At 37.5% G+C, this 23,817-nt stretch overlaps 1 protein-coding gene and 1 pseudogene across 1 annotated transcript in view; one reads left to right on the forward strand and one right to left on the reverse strand.

Annotated features, from left to right (window-relative positions):
• Positions 1 to 275: 275 nt before the first annotated feature.
• Positions 276 to 23,817, reverse strand: part of CFAP206 (cilia and flagella associated protein 206) — a 54,976-nt gene continuing 31,434 nt past the window's right edge. Inside the window, exons 12-13 of the mRNA XM_010387959.2 lie at positions 3,537 to 3,680; positions 276 to 717 (exon numbers count right to left, since the gene is read on the reverse strand). Of these exons, the coding sequence (XP_010386261.1) occupies positions 487 to 717; positions 3,537 to 3,680 (375 nt within the window). The 3' untranslated portion in view covers positions 276 to 486. The remainder of the gene's footprint in view (positions 718 to 3,536; positions 3,681 to 23,817) is intronic.
• LOC104681616 lies at positions 5,374 to 19,539 on the forward strand (annotated as a pseudogene).

The following is a 23,817-nucleotide window of genomic DNA, read 5'->3' on the forward strand; positions in this document are numbered from 1 at the left end:
ACGCCATTCTCCTGCCTCAGCCTCCCAAGTAGCTGGGACTACAAGCGCTCGCCGCCACGCCCGGCTAATTTTTTTTTTTTTTTGCATTTTTAGTAGAGATGGGGTTTCACCGTGTTAGCCAGGATGGTCTACGATCTCCTGACCTCATGATCCGCCCGTCTCGGCCTCCTAAAGTGCTGGGATTACAGGCTTGAGCCACCGCGCCCGGCCTATAATATATTTCTATCTAAATGTTATAATTTCAATCTTAATGCTGACAAACTATTTCTAACAAATAAAAGATAAATGGACAGTTTTATTTTTCAACTTCAAGAGAATGAAAACTGTGTTACAGAAAACAGTTTGGTAAAATGTGGGAACCCAATGAACAGTCATACAACCAATGAATGTGCCACCCCACAAAATTAATTTTTATAGATGTTAATATACCTTTAAGTACTTGCTAGTGTTCATAATTGAGTAGCATCTACTTTAAAACGTCTCTAATTAGGTTTCATCCACAGCTCTAGTTAAGTTCACCTTGACCTCATCGGTGATTTCACTCTTTCCTCCACGAAGACCAGCCAGGTAAATCTGAGGCCTGGGCACCCCAGTGCTGTCTTCCCTCATGGACTGGGTGCTAGTGTCCTTTGGAGGGTACACCTGGGAACAATTTTCTCTTCTCAAGTGACTGAGATCAGTTTGTACCGAGTGAGTAACTTTCTGGCGCAAATTAGCCTAAAGAGAAAGAGAATACAGGAATTAACATTTCTCTAAAGAATAACCTAAAATATTATCAGATACCAGTTAATATCTGCCTATTTTTGTCTTCAATCCACAAGAAATTAATTCCATAACATAGCATTTTTTTCTATAAAACACTGGAAAATCTAGAACATAACAGAAAATTAAATATCCCTCACCAAGTAGAAAAATATGTAAAATGTTGAAAATTGACCTCAAAAAACATACAGATTCAAAATTACAGTGAACTCAACCAGTTATTTATTAATATAATCTAATTCCTTCATTATTATACTTTGAGATTCTTATAACTTGGATTTTTCCACTATATTTTTTTTGACAAAAATTTAAGATTTATATACAGTATTATCTTTTTAAAATGGGCTTCACCCTAGATTTTTAACATAAAAGGGTCTGATGCTTTCCATTTGTATTTTACAGTATTCTACATTTTGCTTACTCCCTTTATAGATTACTAGTAAACGTGAGGTTAAACAGATTACTCAGGCTGGGAAGCAAGGAGGAGCTTATAAAAAGAAGAATAAGGTTGCTGCGGTTATAGTAAAGGCCAAGAAAAACCTTAGAAGGCATTATAGCATGTGAGTGAAGAAGGAGACACCTGGAATTAGAGGAAACATTTTCAGAGTCTGAGATACTGCAGGTGACTGAGAACCGAAACTACTTCCCAACACCCAGGTTATTGTCCACATTAATAAGACTTTACTATTCCACTGTCTTCATTAGCATAATTTTACCATTCCAAGAGACTCTCGCCTAAGCAAATAACTTGATTGCTCATTTCAGCACTACCTCAAAGATGTGTCAACTCTTCAGTAGTAAGCATCAGCACACAGTTTCAGTCCTAAGTCTGCATCCCTTGCCTCAAAAAATCTTCTTGCTATTCCCACCAATGCTGGACTGCTTTTTCATGATCCTTACCCAATCCGATTCAAATCTCCATCCTACCCCCAGTCCACCTCAGTCATTGGAAGACCTGCCTTAGCAAACTTCAAATTCTCAATAAATTCTGACTTTGCAGTTCCTCTTCTGAGACACTGCTAAAGCACTGTTGAGGTGGTGTTTTCCCTTATGGCTGTAAGCAGTAAACTCAGCTTTGTCTTATCCACAGGTTGGGTAGGTAACACTTGGGGAGCTGGCATTCAATATAATAACAGTTCTAGGGAATAATAAGGCCCAAGGTGAGAGTCAGAATTAAGTGGAGATTGAGGAATGTGAAGAGAGGGCTCAGTCAGTGTGAAGTTCAGACCCCTGAATACCCCCATTCTCTTAACATTTCCAGTCCATACCTATGTTGCCACCTCTATCTCTCATATCCTATCCAGCCATCATTTCCCTCCTCCTCTTTGCCTATTTGTATCTCAAAAGCTACCTAAAATATCACCTATGTTAATTTAGTAGAATTTTCATTTCTGTTACACCACTTACAAGGAGGTACTGAAGTATTTTTAATATAACAATATCACTTGCTAGACAATTAGTCCCTGAAGAACAAAGTAGTGGGATATATATGTTACCCAGTAAGTCTGATGAACTCAAGTGAGTTTAGTAGATAATAGAAAATAATATGGGGGTTGGGCATTTCATGAACTACAGAAGAGTAACTGATAGGAAGGAATACTAATGGAACAATGATCTGGAAGATATATAGGGAAACCAATCCTTCCTCATGTCAGGGAACTGAAAAGCTGCCACCAGAGTGAGTAGCAAAGGAAATAATGTGGTCAGTGGGAAGCCTGTGAGAGACTGAATATACAAATGGACAAAGGCTAGACCATATATGACAATAGAACTCTTTAACTTGCAGCCTCTGTATTGACCAGTCGGGGAAGCCAGTCTCAACCTCTGTAGCTGTAGCAATTGACCCAGAATGTTGAGGACTTAAGCCAGCTTCTCCATCTTTTGGCTCCTTCTCCCCCAACTCAGGACCAACCAGAGAAACTTAGATATGCTCACCAAACCAATCACATAAAATGCCCTGCTTCTAGTTAGCCTGCCTCCAGTTTTCTCATGTTAACAACCTACAATCAGAGAACACCTAAAGGCTTCCCCCTTTTCTGACTATAAAGCTTTCCCACTCCCCTGCATGCTTTGAGTCTACCAAACAACAAGTGACAGTGTCTGACTCCCTTGCTATAGCAAGCTCTAAATAAATAGCCTCCCTTTGTTCTCATTTGGGTAGGCATTTTATTTCCACACCTGATTTCAGTTAAAGAGATGGATAAAATATACTAAAAAGGGGCTACAGACATAAAATATTTTATTTTTTCCATACTATAAATATTTGTTGTTTAAAATGACAAGATACTATAAAGAGGGGTTGGTGGGGGGAATTTCACTGAATTGGACAGGGATGAGAGTTTCAAAGACAGGCTTTAAGGGTAATACGTTGTTCAGAGGAAATACGTTTAAGGGTAATATGTTGTTCAGAGGAAAATATCTATGCTTTAATAGAAAAGGTCCAAAAAACAAACAAAAAAAAGAATGGTATACCTTAAGTGATTAAAGGAAGTTGAGAATGCTTTAAATACTAGCACCAAGTTTTAAAACTGATGATAGATAGATAGATAGATAGATAGATAGATAGATAGATAGATTACCATTGTTCTACATATGCTTAAAATTAGAAGACAATCTGATAATGTAAACCTAGCAAATTATAAATTATATTTTTGTTAGCAAAGAACACTGTATAAAACTCATTATTTTATATAAATAATTTAATTTACCAATTCTTTGAGTAACAACAGATTAAAATTCCCCAACATATAATTTTAGAAAATATTGTTACAAACCAATTTTATAGCTTTTCTTCTTAATTCCCATTCATTCCACTCATATGATCTCACAATTGTTGGTGGCAGTATGTGTGTATCCGTCTGTGTGGTACTTTCACATTTTGTAATTGGTTTTATATAATGTTTGTCAGCATCTCTCATCTAAAGAAGTGGAGTTTTGTAATTAGTGCTTGGAAAAAATAAATATTATTTACCGATAACTAAAATATTTAGCTAAAACTGACAAAACACTTAAAAAACAAGAATTTTTGGACATGGAATATACTTGTAAATACCAACAAAGAAAATAAGCACATAATTAATGAGCTGAATATAATTGTTTTCCTGGGAATTACGGCTTCATGATTTTGTTTATGTAGGGGGTGTTGATTTTTAACTTTCATTTTAGATTCGGGGGGCACATGTGCAGGTTTGTTACAAGGCTACATCACACCATGCTGAGATTTGTGGTAGGATTGAACCCATCATCCAGGCAGTGAGCTCAGTACCCAATAGTTCATTTTTCAGCATATGCCCCCCTCCCACTCTTTCCACTGTTGCAGTCTCCAGTGTCTACTGGTCCCACCTTTATGTCCATGCATACCCAATTTTTAGCTCCCACTTATGAGAACATGCGGTGTTTGGTTTTCTGTAGGACGTGTATTTTGGAAGCAGAAAACATCCCTCATTCCCAAGTCAAATATCCCTCCCCACTTTGCACAACTGATAATATAAGTAAATACCTGTCGAAAATGGATAGAAATGGAAAATAGCTATTAAACATTAGGTAAAAATCACATCTATTTAAACTACCAAAACCTCTTCAAGACATATGTTGAACTCAAGCTATACATACATAGCAGGTTGTCAACCAAGGTTTTTGCTTTGTTTTTAGTTGAATATACTGATTTTCTTCTGGGGAATCCAATATTAAGAATTCACTAATTCCAGGCTAAACAAGATATAATAGTGCTGGACATGACATTGTTGACGTTGTTGGAGGGAGTGGTAGACGTTTAAGGAACTTAGGTCACAGTAAAAAGGAGGGAGAAGATATTCTTTCCAAACAACAGATAATCACTGAGTGTCTAACATTTGATATAATATCTGACTATAAAATTATCTTATGATATAGTTAGGTAGATTTAAAAAATGCTAAAAAGATAGTTAACAATACTGTACCATACAAGTAAATGGCAAGTAAATAATCAGACAGTAAGGACTACATGAAAAAGACAGGGAGAAAACTCATTTCTGCAGATATTAAAGGTCAGCTGGGAATTAAATATCCAGAAAGACAGGAAAAAACAAGACCAGGTGTATAGGAAAAAATTATGCTTTAGTGGAAAACTATGCATTATCCACATACAACATACCTTTTCAGTCATCTGATTCTAGCCTTTCACTGTCCTTGGGCTATCTTACAACTCTGTAAGTTATAAATGAGTGATAGCAAGACCAAATAATTTCTGTCTGTAGACATGCAGTCTATCCTGTCTGTAGAAGTTCAACTGACTCCCTTTCCCCACGTGGAAAAATCAGTGTTGCCTCCATTTACACATTCATTTGAATATTCCTGATCTATAAATGTGTCTGTTCTTAGCATTCTCTTTTGAACTGGTTATAACATCTACCTGGTCCCCTCATTTATTAATGAATAGATTACTCTTAACACATGTTCAGTTTTATATCTGCATATCCACATGACAATAATTTTACCCATTTTTGAAAACTATCTTTTAACAAATAGAAGACTAGGGCATATTAGGACAAGTTTAAGACCAGTATGTAACTCACAGTTTTTCTGACAGAGAGGTCATGGAGGAAATTAGTAGAAATAGAAGGATAAAAAGACATGTATGCCTCAAACACCAGTCCCCCAAATTTGGATTTCATCTTACAAAAAACAGAAGAGTTTGGAATTCGGAGTAAAATGAAAGGCATTTTCTAATTTGCAGAAAAATTATTAAAATTTTCTATTGTAAATTTTCCCCTCATAATTTTTCAAAGTAGTTGGCTCCTGCAATCATTTGTTCTAAATTAGAATTTTGTATAACATCTAATTAAGCAAAAAATTACATGTGTTAAACTTAAGATAGCAACATTTATAATACTCACCAAAATGAATTAACAGCTCCAGGAACTCTACAGTTTGAACAAATTTGAGAACTACTGACTTGGCAAACTTAATTTGGTGGTATTTTTTAATTTTTATGGGTACACAGTAGGCGTACATAATTATCAGGTACATGAGATATTTTGATACAGGCACACAATGTGTAATAATCACATCAGGTAAATGGGGTGTCCATCACCTCAAACAGTCACCATGTCTTCATGTTATGAATATTCCAGTTGTACTCTTTCAGTTATTCTGAAATGTACAACAAATTACTGTTGACTATACACACCATGTTGTCCTATCAAATACTACATCTTAATCCATTTATTTAACTATATTTTTGTACCCATTAACCATCCCCATTTCTCACTCCCCACAACTACCTTTCCCAGCCCTCTGGTAATCATCATTCTGCTATCTCCATTTCAGTTTAGTTTTTAGCTCCCACAAAGGAGTGAGAACATATGAAGTTTGTCTTTCTGTGCCTGGCTTATTTCACTGAAAATAATATTCTCCAGTTCCATCCATGTTTTTGCAAATGACAGATCTCCTTCTTTTTTATAGCTGAACAGTACTCTGTTATGTATATGTACCACATTTTCTTTATCCAGTTGTCTTTGATGGATGCATGGGTTGCTTCCAAATCTTGGCTACTGTGGATAGTGCTGTAATAAATATGGGAGTGCAGATACCTCTTTGATATACTGATTTCCTTTCTTTCGGATATACACCTAGCAGTGGGATTGCAGGATCATACGGTATTTCTATATTTAGTTTTTTTTTAGGAACTTCTATACTGTTCTCCATGATGGCTTACTAATTTACATTCCCACCAACAGTGTACTAGGGTTCCCTTTCTCCATATCCTCACCAGCATTCGTTATTGCCTGCCTTTTTGATATAAGCCATTTTAACTGGGGTGGGATGATATCTCATTATAGTTTTGATTTGCATTTCCCTGATGATCAGTGATGTTGAGCACCTTTTCATATATCTATTTGCCATTTGTATATCTTCTTTTGAGAAATGTCTATCCAGATCTTTTTCCCATTTTTCAGTTGGGTTACTAGATTCTTTCCTAATTCAGTTGTTTGAGCTCCTTATATATTCTGGTTATTAGTCCCTTATCAGATGGACAGTTTGCAAATATTTTCTCCCATTCTGTGAGTTGTCTCTTCACTTTGTTGTTTCCTTCGCTGTGCAGAAGTTTTTTAACTTGATATGATCACATTTGTCCGTTTTTGCTTTGGTTGTCTGTGCTGGTGGGGAATTACCCAAAAAATCTTTGCCCAGTCCAATGTCCTGGAGAGTTCCCCCAATGTTTTCTTGTAGTATTAGTAGTTTCATAGTTTGAGGTCTCAGATTTAAGTCTTTAATCCACTTTGACTTGATTCTTGTATATGGCAAGAGACAGGGTCTAGTTTCATTCTTCTGCACATGGTTAACCAGTTTTCCCAGCAACATTTGTTGAAGAGACTGTCCTTTCTCCAATGTATATTCTTGGCACCTTTATTTAAAATGAGTTCACAGTACATGTATGGATTTATTTCTAGGTTATCTATTCTGTTCCATTGGTCTGTGTCTTGTTTTTATGCCAGTACCATGCTATTTTGCTTACAGCTCTGTAGTATAATTTGAGGTTAGGTACTGTGATTTCTCCAGTTTTGTTCTTTTTACTTAGGATGGCTTGGCTATTCAGGGTCTTTTGTGGTTCCATATAAGTTGGGTCTTTTGTGATTCCATATAAGTTGTAAGGCTATTTTTTCTATTTATGTCATTGGTATTTTGATAAGTGATTGCATTGAATCTGTAGATGCTTGAGTAATATGAACATTTTAACAATATTAATTTTTCCAATCCATTAATACGTTGCTTTGTGTCCTCTTCAATTTCTTTTTTCTTTTTTCTGTTTTTTGTTTGTTTGTTTGTTTGTTTGTTTTTTAGGACGGAGTCTCACTCTGTTGCCCAAGCTGGAGTGCAGTGGCGCCATCTCAGCTCAGTGCAAGCTCCGCCTCCCAGGTTCACACCATTCTTCTGCCTCAGCCTCCCGAGTAGCTGGGACTACAGGTGCCCGCCACCACATCTGGCTAATTTTTTGTATTTTTAGTAGAGATGGGATGTCACTGTGTTAGCCAGGATGGTTTCGATCTCCTGACCTCATGATCCGCCCACCTCAGCCTCCCAAAGTGCTGGGATTACAAGCGTGAGCCACCGGGTTCAGCCAACTTCAGTTTCTTTCTTCAATGTTTCATAGTTATCTTCATAGAGATCTTTCACTTCTTTGGTTAAGTTTATTCCTAGGTATTTAATTTTATTTGTGGCTATTGAAAATGGGATTACTTTCTTGATTTTTTTCAGATTCTTTGCTGTTGGCATACAGAGATGCTACTGATTTTTGTATGTTGATTTTGTATTCTGCAAATTTACTGTATTTGTTTATCAGTTGTATTAGTTTTTTGGTGGAGTCTTAAGGTTTTTCCAAATGTAAGATCATATCTGCAAACAAGCATAATTTGACTTCTTCCTTTCCAAGGTGGATGTCTTCATTTCTTTCCACTGTCTGATTGCTCTAGCTAGGAATTCTAGTACTATGTTGAATAACAGTGTTTAAAGTGGACATATTTGTCTTGTTCCAGATCTCAGAGGAAAGGCTTTCATTTTTCCCCGTTCAGTATACTACCTGTGGGTCTGCTGTATATGGCTTTTATTGTGTTGAGGTATATTCCTTCTATGCCCAGTTTTTTTTTGAGGTTTTTAAATCATAGAATGATATTGAATTTTATCAAATGCTTTTCCAGCATCAATTAAAATGGTTATATGGTTTTTGTCTTCATTCTGCTGACATGATGTATCACATTGATTTGCATGTGTTGAACTATCCTTGTGTCTATGGGATGAATCCCACTTGGTCATAATGAAAGATCTTTTTAATGTGTTGTTGAATTCAGTTTGTTAGTATTTTGTTAAGGATTTCACATGAATGTTCATCAGCAATACTGACCTGCAGTTTTCTTTTTTTGATGTGTCTTTGCCTGGTTTTGGTATCAGCATAATACTTGCCTTGTAGAATGAGTTTGGAAGTATTCCCTCTTCCTCTACTTTTTGAAAGAGTTTGAGTAGGACTGATATTCATTCTTCTTTAAATGTTTGGTAGAATTCAGCAGTGAAGCCACTGGGTCCCTGGCTTCTGTTTGCTGGGAGACGTTTTATTAAGGGTTTCATCTCCTTACTTGTTATTCATCTATTCAGGTTTTGTATTTCTTCATGGTTCAATCTTGGTAGGTTTGATGTGTCTGTGAATTTATTTCTTCTGAGTTTTCCAATTTATTGGCATGTAGTTGCTCATAGTAGCCTCTAATGGTCCTTTGAATTTTTGTGATATCAGTTGTAATGTCTCCTTTTTTATCTTTGATTTTCTTTGGGTCTTCTCTCATGTTTTCCTAGCCTGGCTAAAGTGTAACTATTGGCTAACAATTTGTCTATTTTATCTTTTTTTAAAAAGTACCTTTTCATTTTATTGATCTTTTATATTTTTTTCATTTCAATTTCATTTATTTCTGCTCTGATCTTTACTATTTCTTTTCATCTACTAATTTTGGGTGTGGTTTGCTCTTGCTTTTCCAGTTTTTTAAGATGCATGGCTTGGGTTTTTTATTTGATATCTTTCTACTCTTTTCATGTAGATGGTTATTGCTATAAGCTTCTCTCTTAGTACTGCTTTTGTGTTTCCACTTTCATTGTTTCAAGAAATTTAATTTCCTTAATTCCTTCACTGACCCATTGGTCATTAAGGAGCGTATTGCTTAATTTCTATGTGTTTATATGGTTTCCAAAGTTCCAGTCTGGGTGTGATGGCTCACACTTGTAATCCCAGCACTTTGGGAGGCCGAAGTGGGTGGATGACTTGAGGTCAGGAGTTCGAGTCCAGCCTGGCCAACATTGCGAAACCCAGTCTCTACAAAAATACAAAAATTATTTTGTATTTTGTCTTATCCTTGAGACTGATCCTTGTGCTAAGGAGAAGAATATGTATTCTGTCGCCTTTGGACAAAATGTTCTGTAAGTATTTGGTCAATCTGGTCTACAGTGCAGATTAAGTCTTATGTTTCTTTGCTGGTTTTCTGTCTGGAAGATATATCCAGTGCTGAAGGTGGGATGTTGAAGTCTCCAGCTATTATTGTATTGGCGTCTATTTCTCTCTTTAGCTCTAATATTTACTTTATATGTCTGGATACTCCAGTGTTGGGTGCATATATATTAATAACTATTACATCCTCTTGCTGAATTGATACATTTATCATATAATGACCTCCCCTGTGTCTTTTTATAGTTTTTGTCTTAAAATCTATTTTATCTGATACAAGTATGGCCACTCCTGCTGTTTTTTGGTTTTCATTTGCATGGAATAACTTTTTTCATCCCTTTATTTTCAGTCTATGTTTGTCTTTATAGGCGAAGTGTGCTTCTTGTAGGCAACAGATCATTGGGTTTTATTTTTTTAAATCCATTCAGCTACTCTGTCTTTTGACTGGAGAGTCGTTTAGTCTATTTAATTCAGTGTTATTATTGATAAATAAGGGTTTATTATTGCCATTTTGTGATTTGTTTTCTGGTTGTTTTGTGACCTTCTCTTCCTTCCTTCCTTCCTGTCTTCTGTTTTGTGAAAGTGGTTTTCTTTGGTGGTATGTTTCAATTTCCTACTTTATATTTTTGCGTTATCTATTGTACGTTTTAAAATTCAAAGTTACCAAGAGGCTTGCAAGTAACATCTTATAACCCATTATTTTAAACTGATGACAACTTAACTCTGATTGCAAAAACAAGCAAAGAAAAAACTGATTAAAAAACCCACCCCCCCCCACTGCCACTTAACTTTTTGTTGTTTCTATTTAAATCTTACTATACTGTCTATGTCTTTAAAAGTTGTTGTAGTTATTATTTTTGATAGGTTATTCTTTTAGTCTTCCTACCTGAGATATGAATAGTTTACACCCCACAATGACAGCGTTATAACATTTTGTATTTGTCTGTGTACTTACTATTAATGAGTTTTATGCCTTCAGAGGATTTGTTATGGCTTGTTAACATCCTTTTGTTTCAGACTGAAGAACTCCCTTTAACTTTTCTTGTAGAACAGGTCTGGTGGTGATGAAATCCCTCAGCTTTTATTTGTCTGGGAAAGTCTTTATTTCTCCTTCATGTCTGAAGGATATTTTCACCAGATATATACTATTCTAGGATAAAAGTTGTTTTTTTTTTTCTTTTTTTTTTTTCCTTCGGCACTTTAAGTATGTCATGCCATTCTCTTCTGGCCTGTAAAGTTTCCACAGAGAAATCTGCTGCCAGATGTATTGGAGCTCCTGTATATGTTATTTCTTTCTTTTCTCTTGCTGCTTTTAGAATCCTTTATCCCTGCCCTTTAGGAGTTTGATTATTAAATTTCTTGAGGTAGTATTTGGGTTAAATCTGCTTGGCATTGTATAACCTTCTTATACTTGAATTTTGATATTTTTCTCTATGTTTGGGAAATTCTTTGTTAATATCTCTTTGAATAAACTTTCTACCCCTATCTCTTCTCTACCAACTCATGGTCAATAACTCTTAGATTTGTCCTTTTGAGGCTATTTTTTAGATCCTGTAAATGTGCCGTATTATTTTTTATTCTTTCTTCTTTTGACTCCTCTGACTATGTATTTTCAAATAGCCTGTCTTCAAGCTCACCAATTGTTTCTTATGCTTGGTCAAGTATTTATTGAGAGGCTTTGGTACATTCTTTGATTTGTCAGATTTTTCAGATCTAGAATTTCCTGTTTTTAATTATTTCAATCTCTTTGTTAAATTTATCTGATGGGATTCTCAATTCCTTCTCTGCATTATCTTGGATTTCACTGAGCTTCCTCAAAACAACTATTTTGAATTCTCTGTCTGAAAGGCCACATATCTCTGTCACTCCAGAATTGGTCCCTGGTGCCTTATTTAGTTTGCTTGGTGAGGTCACGTTTTCCTGGATGGTCTTGATGCTTCTGGATGTTTGTCAATGTCTGGGTATTGACAAGTTAGGTATTTATTCTAATCTTAGCAATCTGGGCTTGTTTGTACCTGTCCTACTTGAGAAGGCTTTCCAAGTATTCAAAGGGAATTGAGTGTTGTGATCTATGTCTTTGGTCATTGCAGCCATATGTATATTAGGGGGCACCCCAAGCCCAGTAACACTATGACTGTTGCAGACTCATAGAGGTACTGCCTTGGTGGTCTTGGGTAAGATTGGGAGAATTCCCTGGATTACTAGGCAGAGGCTCTTGTTCTCCTCCCTTACTTTCTCCCAAGCAAACAACATCTCTCTCTCCATGTTGTGCCAAATGGAGTGGGAGGAGAGGAGATGCAAGCACCCCCTTGGACACCACCACTGGGGCTGTGCTGGGTCACACCTGAAGCCAGCACAGTACTGGGTTTCAGTACTGTGGCAACTATTTTCTGGCTACTGCTGATGTTTATTCAAGGCTCAAGGGCTCTTTAGTCAGCAAGTGATAGATCCTGCCAGGACTGGGCCTCCCCTTTCAGGGAAGCGGATTTCTTACTGGCCCAGGACAGATCTAGAAATGCCCTTCAGGAGCTAAGGCCCAGAATCAGGAACTTTAGGAGTTTGCTTTGTGCTTTATTATACTGTGACTGAGCTGGTACCCAAGTTGCAAGATAAAGTCGTTTTTACTATCCCTCTCCTTTCCTCAAGCAGAAAGAGTCTCTCCTTGTGGCCACCACAGCGATGAATGTGGTGGATCACACTGAAGTCAGCATGTACTGGGTCTTGCCCAAGGCCCATAGTGAGTGCTGCCTGGCTACCATTGATATTTATTCAAAACCCAAGGGCTCTTTTGTCAGCAGGTGGTGAATTCTGCCAAAACTGGGTCCTTGCCTTCAGGGCAACGGGTTACCTTCTGGCCCAGGGTGGGTCTAGAAATGTCATCCACAAACTATGGCCTGGAATGGGGCTTCAGGACTCTGCTTGGAGCTTTATTTTACTGTGGCTAAGCTGGTATCCAAATTGCAAGACAAAGTCCTCTGTACTCTTCCCTTTCCTCCCAGAACTCCAAGCTGCACTGTCTAGAGTTGGGAAAGGGGTAATGCAAGCACTCCCTTGTCTACTGCAGCTGGTGTCTCACTGGGTCACATGTACCCAAGTCCACTGGCTCTGAGCCCAGCATGGCACCAGGACTTGCCCAGGAACTGTAGTCAGTGTGGCCTAGACTGCCTTTCAAGTTTATCAGGACCCTAGTACACTATAGCCCATGATACTGGGGCTAGCCAGAACTCAGGTTCCAACTACTGAGATGGACAATTCCCTTCTGGCTAGGGCTAGTCTAAATGCTCCCGCCATGGGCACTGGCCGAATTCTACCCTGTACTGCTTTATGCTGTGACAGGGCAGCACTGAATTCCAATGCAAAGTCCCAATAATCACTCTACTCTCCTTCCATCAAGTACACAGATTCTCTCTCTGTGTCACGTGACCGCTACTGGGGCATGAGGGAGGGGTAGTATAGGCAATTAAAGACTGTCTTTCCTACCCTCTTCAGTACCTCTTTCCTTGATATGATGTTTACAAAAGGTACTGTGATTGCTCTCCTGATTTTTAGTTCTTTTATGAAGGTGCTTTCTTATGTAGATACTTGTTCAATTTGATGTTCCTGTCAGCGGATGATCACTGGAGGGTTCTATTCTGCCGTCTTGCTCTGCCTCTCAATCTGGTGGTAATTTGAAGGGTGAAACATACCTTTTTTTTTTTTTTTTGCCATAAGTAGCTTTGAGACTTTTTATGGTAAGTGGCTATATCATAGCTCCAAAATTACACACACACACACACACATACACACACACACACATTTTCATTTTTTATTCAAAGGAAATATATACACACATTTATAAAGAAATGGTATATTAAAAAGTCACATGATACTACCCAAAGCAATCCACAAATTCAACACAATCCCTATCATAATACCAATGACATTCTTTAAGAAATAGAAAAACAATGCTAAAATTCATGTGGAACCACAAAAGACCCAGATTAGCCAAAGAGTCCTGAGCAAAGAGAACAAATCTGGAGGCATCACACTACCTGACTTCAAAATATGCTACAAAGCTATAGTAACCAAAAGAGCATGGTATTGGCATAAAAACACAGAGACCAATAGACTAGAATACAGAACCCAGAAATAAATCCACACATTTACAGCCAACTGATTTTTCAACAAAGGTGCCAAAAGCACACACTGGAGAAAGGACAGTCTCCTCAATAAATGGTGCTTGGAAAACTGGATATCCATATGCAGAAGAATGAAACTAGACCTCTATCTCTCACCTTATGTAAAAATCAACTCAAAACGAAGACTTAAATGTAAGAACTAAAATTATGAAATTACTGGAAGAAAACAGGAGAATGCTTCAGGGCATTGGTCTGGGCAAAGATCTTTTGTATAAGACCTCAAAAGCCCAGGCAACAAAAGCAAAAATAGAGAAATGGGATTATATCAAACTAAAAAGCTTCTGCACAGCAAAAGAAACAATCAACAGAGGAAAGAGATAACCTACAGAATGGGAGAAAATATTTGCAAACTATCCATTCAGGGATTAATATCCAGAACTTACAAGGAACTCGGCTCAGCAAAAACAAAACAAAAACAACAAATAATCCAATTTTTAAAAGGGCAAATGATCTGAAGAGACATTTCTTAGAATAAAACATATAAATGGCCAACAGGTATATAAGAAAATGCTCAGTGTCACTAATAATCAGAGAAATGCACAATCAGCTGTCATCTCATCCCAGTTAAAATGCCTATTATAAAAAAGACAAAAAACAACAAATGCTGGTGAGGATGTAGAGAAAGGGAACTTTTTTTTTTTTTTTTTTTTTTTTCGTGAGACAGAGTCTCACTGTCTCCCAGGCTGGAGTGCAGTGGCACAATCTTGGCTCACTGCAAGCTCCTCCTCCTGGGTTCATGCCATTCTCCTGCCTCAGCCTCCCAAGTAGCTGGGACTACAGGCACCTGCCACCATGCCTGGCTAATTTTTTTGTATTTTTTAGCAGAGACGGGGTTTCACCATGTTAGCCAGGATGGTCTCAATCTCCTGACCTCGTGATCCGCCCACCTCGGTCTCCCAAAGTGCTGGGATTACAGGCGTGAGTCACCGCGCCCGGCCCAAGAAAAAGAACTCATACACTTTTGATGGAAATGCAAGTTTGATGGGAATGCAAGTCATTATGGAAAATAGTATGAAGGCTCCTCAAAAAAACTAAAAATAGAAATACCATATGATCCAGTAATCCCACTGCTGGGCATATATCCAAAGGAAAGGAAATTAGTATCTCAAAGAGATATCTGCACTCCTACAACCTAAGTGTCCACCAACAGGAGAACAGATAAAGAAAATGTGGATTATTTACACAATAGAATATCATTCAACCATAAAAAAGAATGAAATCCTGTCATTTACAGCAACATGGATTGAACTGGAGGACATTATGTTAAATGAAGTAAGCAAGACACAGAAAGACAAATACCACGTTTCACTCATGTAGGAGCTAAAAAGGTTGATCCCATAGATCATGCCCATATAAGTAGGGAGGAGAATAGTGGTTACCAGAGGCTGGGAAGGGCAGTGGATGGGGACAAAATTACAGTTAGAGAGGAGGAATAAGTTCTAGTGTTCTAGGGCACAGTAGGGCAACTATAGTTAACAAAAATGTATTTTATATTTCAAAATACCTACAGGAGAGGATTCTGAATGTTCCCAACACAAAGAAGTAGTAAACATTTGAGGTGATGGATATGCCAGTTACCCTGATTTGACCATTATACATTATATACATGTATCAAAATATTACATGTACCCCACAAATATATACATTTATTAAGTATCAATAAAAAATTTTAAAAATTAAGGGCACATGAAAACTCAAGTTAAAAAGAGATTCTAAAACCAGGCCCAGTGGCATGTGGCTATAGTCCCAGCTAATTGGGAGGCCAAGGCAGGAGGATTGCTTGACAGGAGTTTGAGGCTGCAGTGGGCTATGATCACACAAAACCAAACATCGCATGTTCTCACTCATAAGTGGGCATTGAACAATGAGAACACATGGACACAGGGAGGGGAACATCACACGCCAGGGCCTGTCGGGGGTTGGGGGGCTAGGGGAGGGATAGCATTAGGAGAAACACCTAATGTAGATAACAGGTTGATAGGTGCAGCAAACCACCATGGCATGTGTATACCTATTTAACAAACCTGAACATTCTCCACATGTATCCCAGAACTTAAAGTATAATAATAATAAAAAAGAAAATCTAGAAGAAATGGATAAATTCCTAGACACATACAGCCTACCAAGACTGAATCAGGAAGAAGTTGGATCCCCGAATAGACTAATAATGAGTTCTGAAATTGAGGCAGTAATAATTAGCCTACCAATCAAAAAAAAGCCCAGGACCAGACAGATTTCCAGCTGAATTCTACCAGAGGTACAAGGAGAAACTGGTACTATTTCTTCTGATATTCTTCCGAACAACGGAAAAGGAAGGACTCCTCCCTAACTCATTTTTTGAGGGCAGTATCATCCTGATACCAAAACCTGGCAGAGATACAACAACAACAAAAACTACAGGCCAATATCCCTGATGAACATTGATACAAAAATCCTCAATGCAATCCTGATGCAAACTGAATTCAGCAGCTCATCAAAAAGCTTATCCACCATGATCAAGTTGGCTTCATCCCCGGGATTCAAGGCTGGTTCAACATACGTAAATCAATAAATGTAATTCATCACATAAACAGAACAAAAGACAAAAGCCACATGATTACCTCAACAGACACAGAAAAGGCATTCCGTAGAATTCAGTATCTCTTCATGTTAAAAACTCTCAATAAACTAGGTATTGATGGAACACACCTCAAAATAATAAGTGCCATTTATGACAAACCCACAGCCAATATACTGAATGGGCAAAAGCTGGAAGCATTCCCCTTGAAAACCGGCACAAGACAAGGATGCCCTCTCTCACCACTCCTATTCAACATAGTATTGGAAGTTCTGGACAGGGCAGTCAGGCAAGAGAAAAAAATAAAAGATATTCAGATAGGAAGAGAGGAAATAAAACTGTCTGTTTCCAGATGACATGATCCTCTATCTAGAAAACCCGACTGTCTTAGCCCAAAAGCTTCTTAAGGTGATAAGCAACTTCAGCAAAGTCTCAGGATACAAAATCAATTTGCAAAAATCACAAGCATTCCTATACACCAACAACAGGCAAGCAGAAAGCCAAATCATGATATGCACTTCCATTCACAATTGCACAAAGAGAATAAAATACCTAGAAATACAGCTAACAAGGGAAGTGAAGGACCTCTTCAAGGAGAACTATAAACCACTGCTCAAGGAAATCAGAGAAGACACAAACGAATGGAAAACATTCTATTCTCATGAATAGGAAGAATCAATATTGTGAAAATGGCCATATTGCCCAAAGTAACTTATACATTCAATGGTATTCCCATTAAACTACCATTGACATACTTCACAGATTAGAAAAAAACTACTTTAGAATTCATATGGAGCCAAAAAAGAGCCCATATAGTCAAGACAATCCTAAGCAAAAAGAATAGAGCTGGAGGCATCATGCTAGCCAACTTCAAACTATACTGCAACCTGCAGCAACCAAAACAGCATGGTACTGGTACAAAAACAGACACATAAACTGATGGAACAGAATAGAGAACTCAGTAATAAAACTGCACATCTACAACCATATGATCTTTGACAACCAATTGGGAAAGGATGCCCTATTTAATAAATGGTGCTGGAAGAACTGGCTAGCCGTATGCAGAAAATTGAAACTGGACCCCTTCCTTGCACCTTATACAAAAATTAACTCAAGATGGATTAAAAACTTAAATGTAAAACCCAAAACTAAAAAACTATAAAAACCCTAAAGGAAAATCTAGGCAATACCATTCAGGACATAGACACAGGCAAAGATTTCATGACAAAAACATCAAAAGCAACAGCAACAAAAGCAAAAACTGATGAATGGGATCTCACTAAACTAAAGAGCTTCTGCACAGCAAAAGAAACTATCATCAGAGTGAACAGACAGCCCACAGAATGGGAGAAAATTTTTACAATCTATCCATCTGATAAAGGTCTGATATCCAGAATCTATAAGGAACTTAAATTTGCAAGAAAAAAAAAAAAACCATTAAAAAGTGGGCAAAGGACATGAACAGACACTTATCAAAAGAAAACATTCATGCAACCAACAAACACATGAAAAAAAGCTCAACATCATTGATCATTAGAGAAATGCAAATCAAAACCACAATGAGATACCATCTCATGCCTATCAGAATGGCGATTATTAAAAAGTGAAGAAACAACAGATGCTGGTGAGGCTGTGGAGAAATAGCAATGCTTTTACACTGTTAGTGGTAGTGTAAATTAGTTCAACCATTGTGGAAGACAGTGTGGTGATTCCTCAAAGACTTAAGAACCAGAAATACCTTTTGACCCAGCACTCCCATTACTCAGTATATACCCAAAGGAATATAAATTATTCTATTATAAAGACACATGCATGTGTATGTTCACTGCAGCACTATTCACAATAGCAAAGACATGGAATCAACCTAAGTGCTCATCAATGGTTGACTGCATAAAGAAAATGTGGTACATATACACCATGGAATAATATGCAGCTATAAAAAGGAATGAGATCGTGATCTTTGCAGGGACACGGATGGAACTGGAAGACATTATCCTCAACAAACTAACGCAGGAACAGAAAACCAAACACTGCGTGTTCTCACTTATAAGTGGGAGCTGAACAATGAGAAAACATGGACACAGAGAGGGGAACAACACACAGCGGGGCTTGTTGGAGGGGTAGGGAGAGGGAGAGCATCAGGAAAAATAGCTAATGCATGCTGGGCTTAATACCTAGGTGATGGGTTGACAGGGGCAGCAAACCACCACAGCACTCATTTACCTGTGTAATAAACCTGCATGTCCTGCACATGTATCCTGGAACTTAAAATTTTAAAAGTAATAACAAATTTTAAAAATAAAAAAGAAAAGGGAGATGAAAATGCAGAGATAACAGATGATGGATCAGGCAAATGATAAGAAAGTGGCTGCCATTGAAGCCCTAAATGATGGTGAACCACAAAAAGTCATTGACTTATTCACAGATGCTTTCAAGCTGAATCTCTTGACCATTCTGTATGCTAATGAGAGCCAGTGTCTTCAACAAATTACAGAGGCCAAATGCTGCCATCTGATACTGTAACAGAGACATTGAAATAAATCCTGATTCAGCCCAGCCTTACAAGTGGCAAGCCTTACAAGTGGTTTTCGCACACAGACTTCTGGGCCACTGGGGAGAAGCAGCCTGTGATGTTGCCCCTTGTCTGTAAATTGGATTATGAAGATGCTAGCACAATGCTGAACGTTCAACCTAGGGCCTAGAAAATTGCAGAACATCAGAGAAAGTATGAGCAAAATCATAAAGAGTGAGAGATCAGAGAAAAAATAGTTTAAAAGGCTCAAAAAAAGCATGAGAGAGCCCAGAGGGATCAGGAACTCAGTAGGCTCTCTTTCCCAGCTGGCCTTTCTGTGGAAAGCCCTGGTAATATTCACGGAGGAATGCCTGGAATGGCAAGAATGCCTGAACTCAATGACATTCTTGGTGATCCAGAGGTCCTTGCAGCCATGCAGGGTCCAGAAGTTATGGTGGCCTTCTAGGATGTGGCCTAGAACCCAGCAAGTATGTCAAAATACCGGTACAATGGAAAGGTTACAAATCTCATTAGTAAATTGTCAGCCAAATTTGGAGGTCAGGCATAATACCCTTCTGATTAAAAAAAGCCCTTGGTGAAGGAAACGCAACCTGGACCACCTAATGGATGTCGCAATAATACAAACCACTCTACCTCTGACTTTCTCATCAAGAGAGCTGGGGTGCTTTGAGGATAATCCCTACCCCTCTACCCCAAATGCAGCTGAAGCATTTTACAGTGGTTTGCCATTAGGGTATGCATTCAGATAATGTTTTCCTACTAGAAATTACAAACTTTAAACACTTTTTAAACCTTAAAAATATTTAAAACAAATTTTAGAAGTCTCTTGGATTCTTTTTAAAAATTAGATATTAATAATAGCTTTGCAATGTAAAATGGAAACTCTTTGTGAGTAAACTAACAAACATAAATAGCCTGTAGTCTAAAGAAGAAATGCTAAAGAGAATTAGAAAATATTCAGAACCGAACTATGATGAAAATAACTATGTTTAAAAGTATGCTGCAGAAACATGGATGCAGCTGAAGGCCATTATCCTGAGCAAATGAATGCAGGAACAGAAAACCAAATACCACATGTTCTCACTCAAAAGTGGGAGGTAAAAAATGGACACTTATGGACATCAAGATGGCAACAATAGATAATGGGGGCTACTAGAGTGGGGAGGGAGAGAGGGCAAGGGCTGAAAAACTGTTGGGTACTATGCTCACTAACTGGGTGACAAGATCAATCATACCCCAAACCTTGGCTTCATGCAATAAACCCATGTAACAAACCTGCACATGTGCCCCCTGAATCTAAAATAAAGGTTGTAATTTTTTAAAAACTTAAGTGACATACAACTCTCATAGTATAGTAAAAAGGAAATTTATTGCATTAAGTGAAAAAGAAAGGCTAAAAACTAATGAGCTAAGCATCTATCTTTAAAAGTTAAAAAACAAATAGAATAAAATAAATGAACTAGATAAAGGAAAATAATAAAGATCAGAGAAGAAAATATAAAATGAAAGCAGTCATGAAATAGGGTCAATAAAGTCAAATGCTGATTCTTTAAAAAGACTGAGAAACTAGTGCTCTGGCAAGATTGATCAAAATAAAAAGAGAAGGCTGAAATAAACAATATCTGGAGTTTAAAAGAGAGCATAAGATAATTTAGAGATTAAACAAATAATAAAAGGATATTGTGAAATCTTCATGAGAATAAGTTTAAAACCTTAGATGATTTGAATAAATTCCTAGAAAAATACAACTTATTCAATCTGATACAAAAGAAATAAACTACCTGGAAAAAATTCCTGTAATCACAGAAGTAGTTAAACTTATAGTTTAATTTAGCATAGTTATAATGTTTCCAACCAAAGAAGCCCAGAGAGCTTTATCAGCATACATTACCAGATAATTCCACTTATACATAAATTATTTCAGAGAAAAGAAAGTGTAAAACATTCATACTCATTTATAAGACATGTATAACTTTCACATCAAAACAATGGCCAGTAAAAGAAAGGAAATGCATAGGTTAATTGCACTGAGGAATATAAATGTAAAACTGCTAAAGAAAAATTAAAAAGCTGAATTCAAGAATGTATTTTTTAAATAAATAAACCATACCAAGTTGGACTGATTCCAGGAATGCAAAGTTGGCTTAATTTTAGAAATAATATAATTCACCACATTAGCAAATTAAAGGATAAAGGCCAATCATTCATCTCAAAAGATGCAGAAACAGTATTTGATACAATTCAATAATTATTCATATAAAAAACTCTCAGCAAATGAGATTAGAGAGGAAACCCTTAAGAAAACGAAATCCACAAAAAGCTACAATGAGCACTGCAATTATGAAATATCAGAAATATTATTTGGGGGGATAAGAAGACGAAGCTGCCCAATTTCGCTACCTCTATTTAATACTATACTAGAGTTGCTTGTCAATGTAGTAAGATAAGACGAAAGTAGAGTATAATGACATCTACAGTCCTCCACAGTACAGACTGCAACATTAGCTAGTGCTGACTGTACTCTCTAATGGTGAAACAACAGACTACAGGAGACTGAACTGTATCTGCCTCTATTTCCAGTCTTAAGTTCAACTTTTACTTACCAAAAAAAGAAAGAAAGAAAAAGCCAGGAAGAGTTTTTAATCCTTAATAAAATCAATATAAAATTATAGCAAAAAAGGAACCGGAATGTAACACATCCTGAACAATTTGCAGCAGCAGCAGCAGCAGCAGAAGAAAAAGGTATTTCATTTAGTTGATTTACTGTGGTTGTTGATTGTTCTCTAGCCTCACGATGATGGAAGTTGCACGGTTTTTCAATGGGACCTAGAAGCTGCTGGAGGTTCTCCTGGCAGCAACCCAATGCAAACCAAAAATCTGGAAATCTTTTCACCACTCCAGGATCTGAGGGTGACATATTTTGGAAGGATCTGCAATGTTCCATCATAAGTGTAACAAAAACTGACAATCAGGAAGCTTATGTACTCAGTGACGGTAGCACGTTCATCTCCAAGAGACATTTTATTTGGAAGACATATGGGACCAACTTTTGCTGAAAGCACTGGTTCCCCTGTTGAAGCCTGCTAGGGATTATAGCAGATTTGGCTCAATGAAAAGCTTCTCTTATTTGCCTGAAATTTCATGAAGCCTTCTCACCAAGTGTGCCCACACCAGAATTTCCAGGAAGAAACAGTTTCTTAATATAATTTTCCCAAGTGGAATAGCATATTGTATGGAATGTGTGAATTCTGACTGTTGGTACTTGTACATACTCTGGATTTCCCAGAGAATCTGGCAAGCAAACAGATTAAACCCTGAAAATTTTGATAGTGAGCTTGACCAAGCAGTTATGAATCAGTCCTACATGAAAGATGGCATCACTACAAAGGATGTCACTCACGACATCAATGGAGTGAAATCGGATGGAATTTACCAGACTATTCACATCACTCCAGAAACAGAATTTTTCATGTTAGCTTCAAAAGAACCTTAAGTCAGACCTTCTATGATGACCTGGCTGGGAAAGCTGTGGAAGTCTTTCATGCAGGAAAAGTTTGTGCTACCTTGCTTGTAAATCAGTTTTAAATGTCACACACTACTTTCTTTGACCCTAGAATATGGAAGGTTTTAAATGTCCTGATTGCCAGAGTACTATGTTCAATGATTACAATTTTGTTCTTAGCGGTTTTGCTAAGAAGCAGCCAACAGCAGAGCTGATTAAGAAAAAATGAAGAAAAAATGCAAAATGAAAACACACATAGAAGGGTGGTGGTTCCATGCTTTCTGTAACCACCACCTTGTCATTGTCAAAAGCCCCACGTGGGCCAGGCGCGGTGGCTCACGCCTGTAATCCCAGCACTTTGGGAGGCCCAGGCAGGTTGATCACGAGGTCAGGAGATCGAGACCATCCTAGCTAACACGGTGAAACCCCATCTCTACTAAAAATACAAATAAATTAGCTGGGCGTGGTGGCGGGCGCCTGTAGTCCCAGCTTCTCGGGAGGCTGAGGCAGGAGAATGGTGTCAACCCGGGAGGCGGAGCTTGCAGTGAGCTGAGATCGTGCCACTGCACTCCAGCCTGGGGGACAGAGCGAGACTCTGTCTCAAAAAAAAAAAAAAAAAAAAGAAGGCCCCACATGTACTATAGTTTAATCATTTTGAATTTTATGCATTAGTATATCAAAGAGCTACATACTATATCTTCCATGTATACTCTCTTCCTTGTTTAAGTATTCAGTACACTCTTGCTGTGAAAATGGAGTGCTTGTAGAAAAAACAAACAAACCTTTTACTATATGAAACTTTGTAACACTTGTGAAAGCAGTTCAGCTTGGTTTATGCATAGTGTAATATTTCTCCAAGTACCACCCAAAATTCCCCACAGAACTGTCATCCTTATTAGGTGCTGGCCTCAGCCTTACCACTGGGGACATTACATTGCTGCCAGAATTTTACATCCCATTTACCTCCATTTTCTAGATACTCTCTACTTAGGTTATCAAAACCACTTTCTACTTCATACAGATGCTTTCTGCAGTAGCAATTAAAATTTTCCGTCTATGAGTTGAGTCTTAAGAAAATGATTGCAATTATTCATTTTGCATATTACGATTTTAACATTATTGCTCCCTGCATTTGCAGTCCTCTGATTTATTTCCTCACCAGGATGCCCCCCACTCCCCACAACAACACTCACCTCCTGTAATAAAGCAATATAGCGTTAAAAAAATACAAAGTCTAGGGGAAAGAATTATTATTTGCATATATTGTGATGGCCCACATTAAAAAAAAAAAAACAACTAACAGACTCTAAATATCAACAGACT

This window comes from Rhinopithecus roxellana, chromosome 4, assembly GCF_007565055.1.
Source record: "Rhinopithecus roxellana isolate Shanxi Qingling chromosome 4, ASM756505v1, whole genome shotgun sequence".
Classification (NCBI taxonomy): Eukaryota; Metazoa; Chordata; class Mammalia; order Primates; family Cercopithecidae; genus Rhinopithecus; species Rhinopithecus roxellana.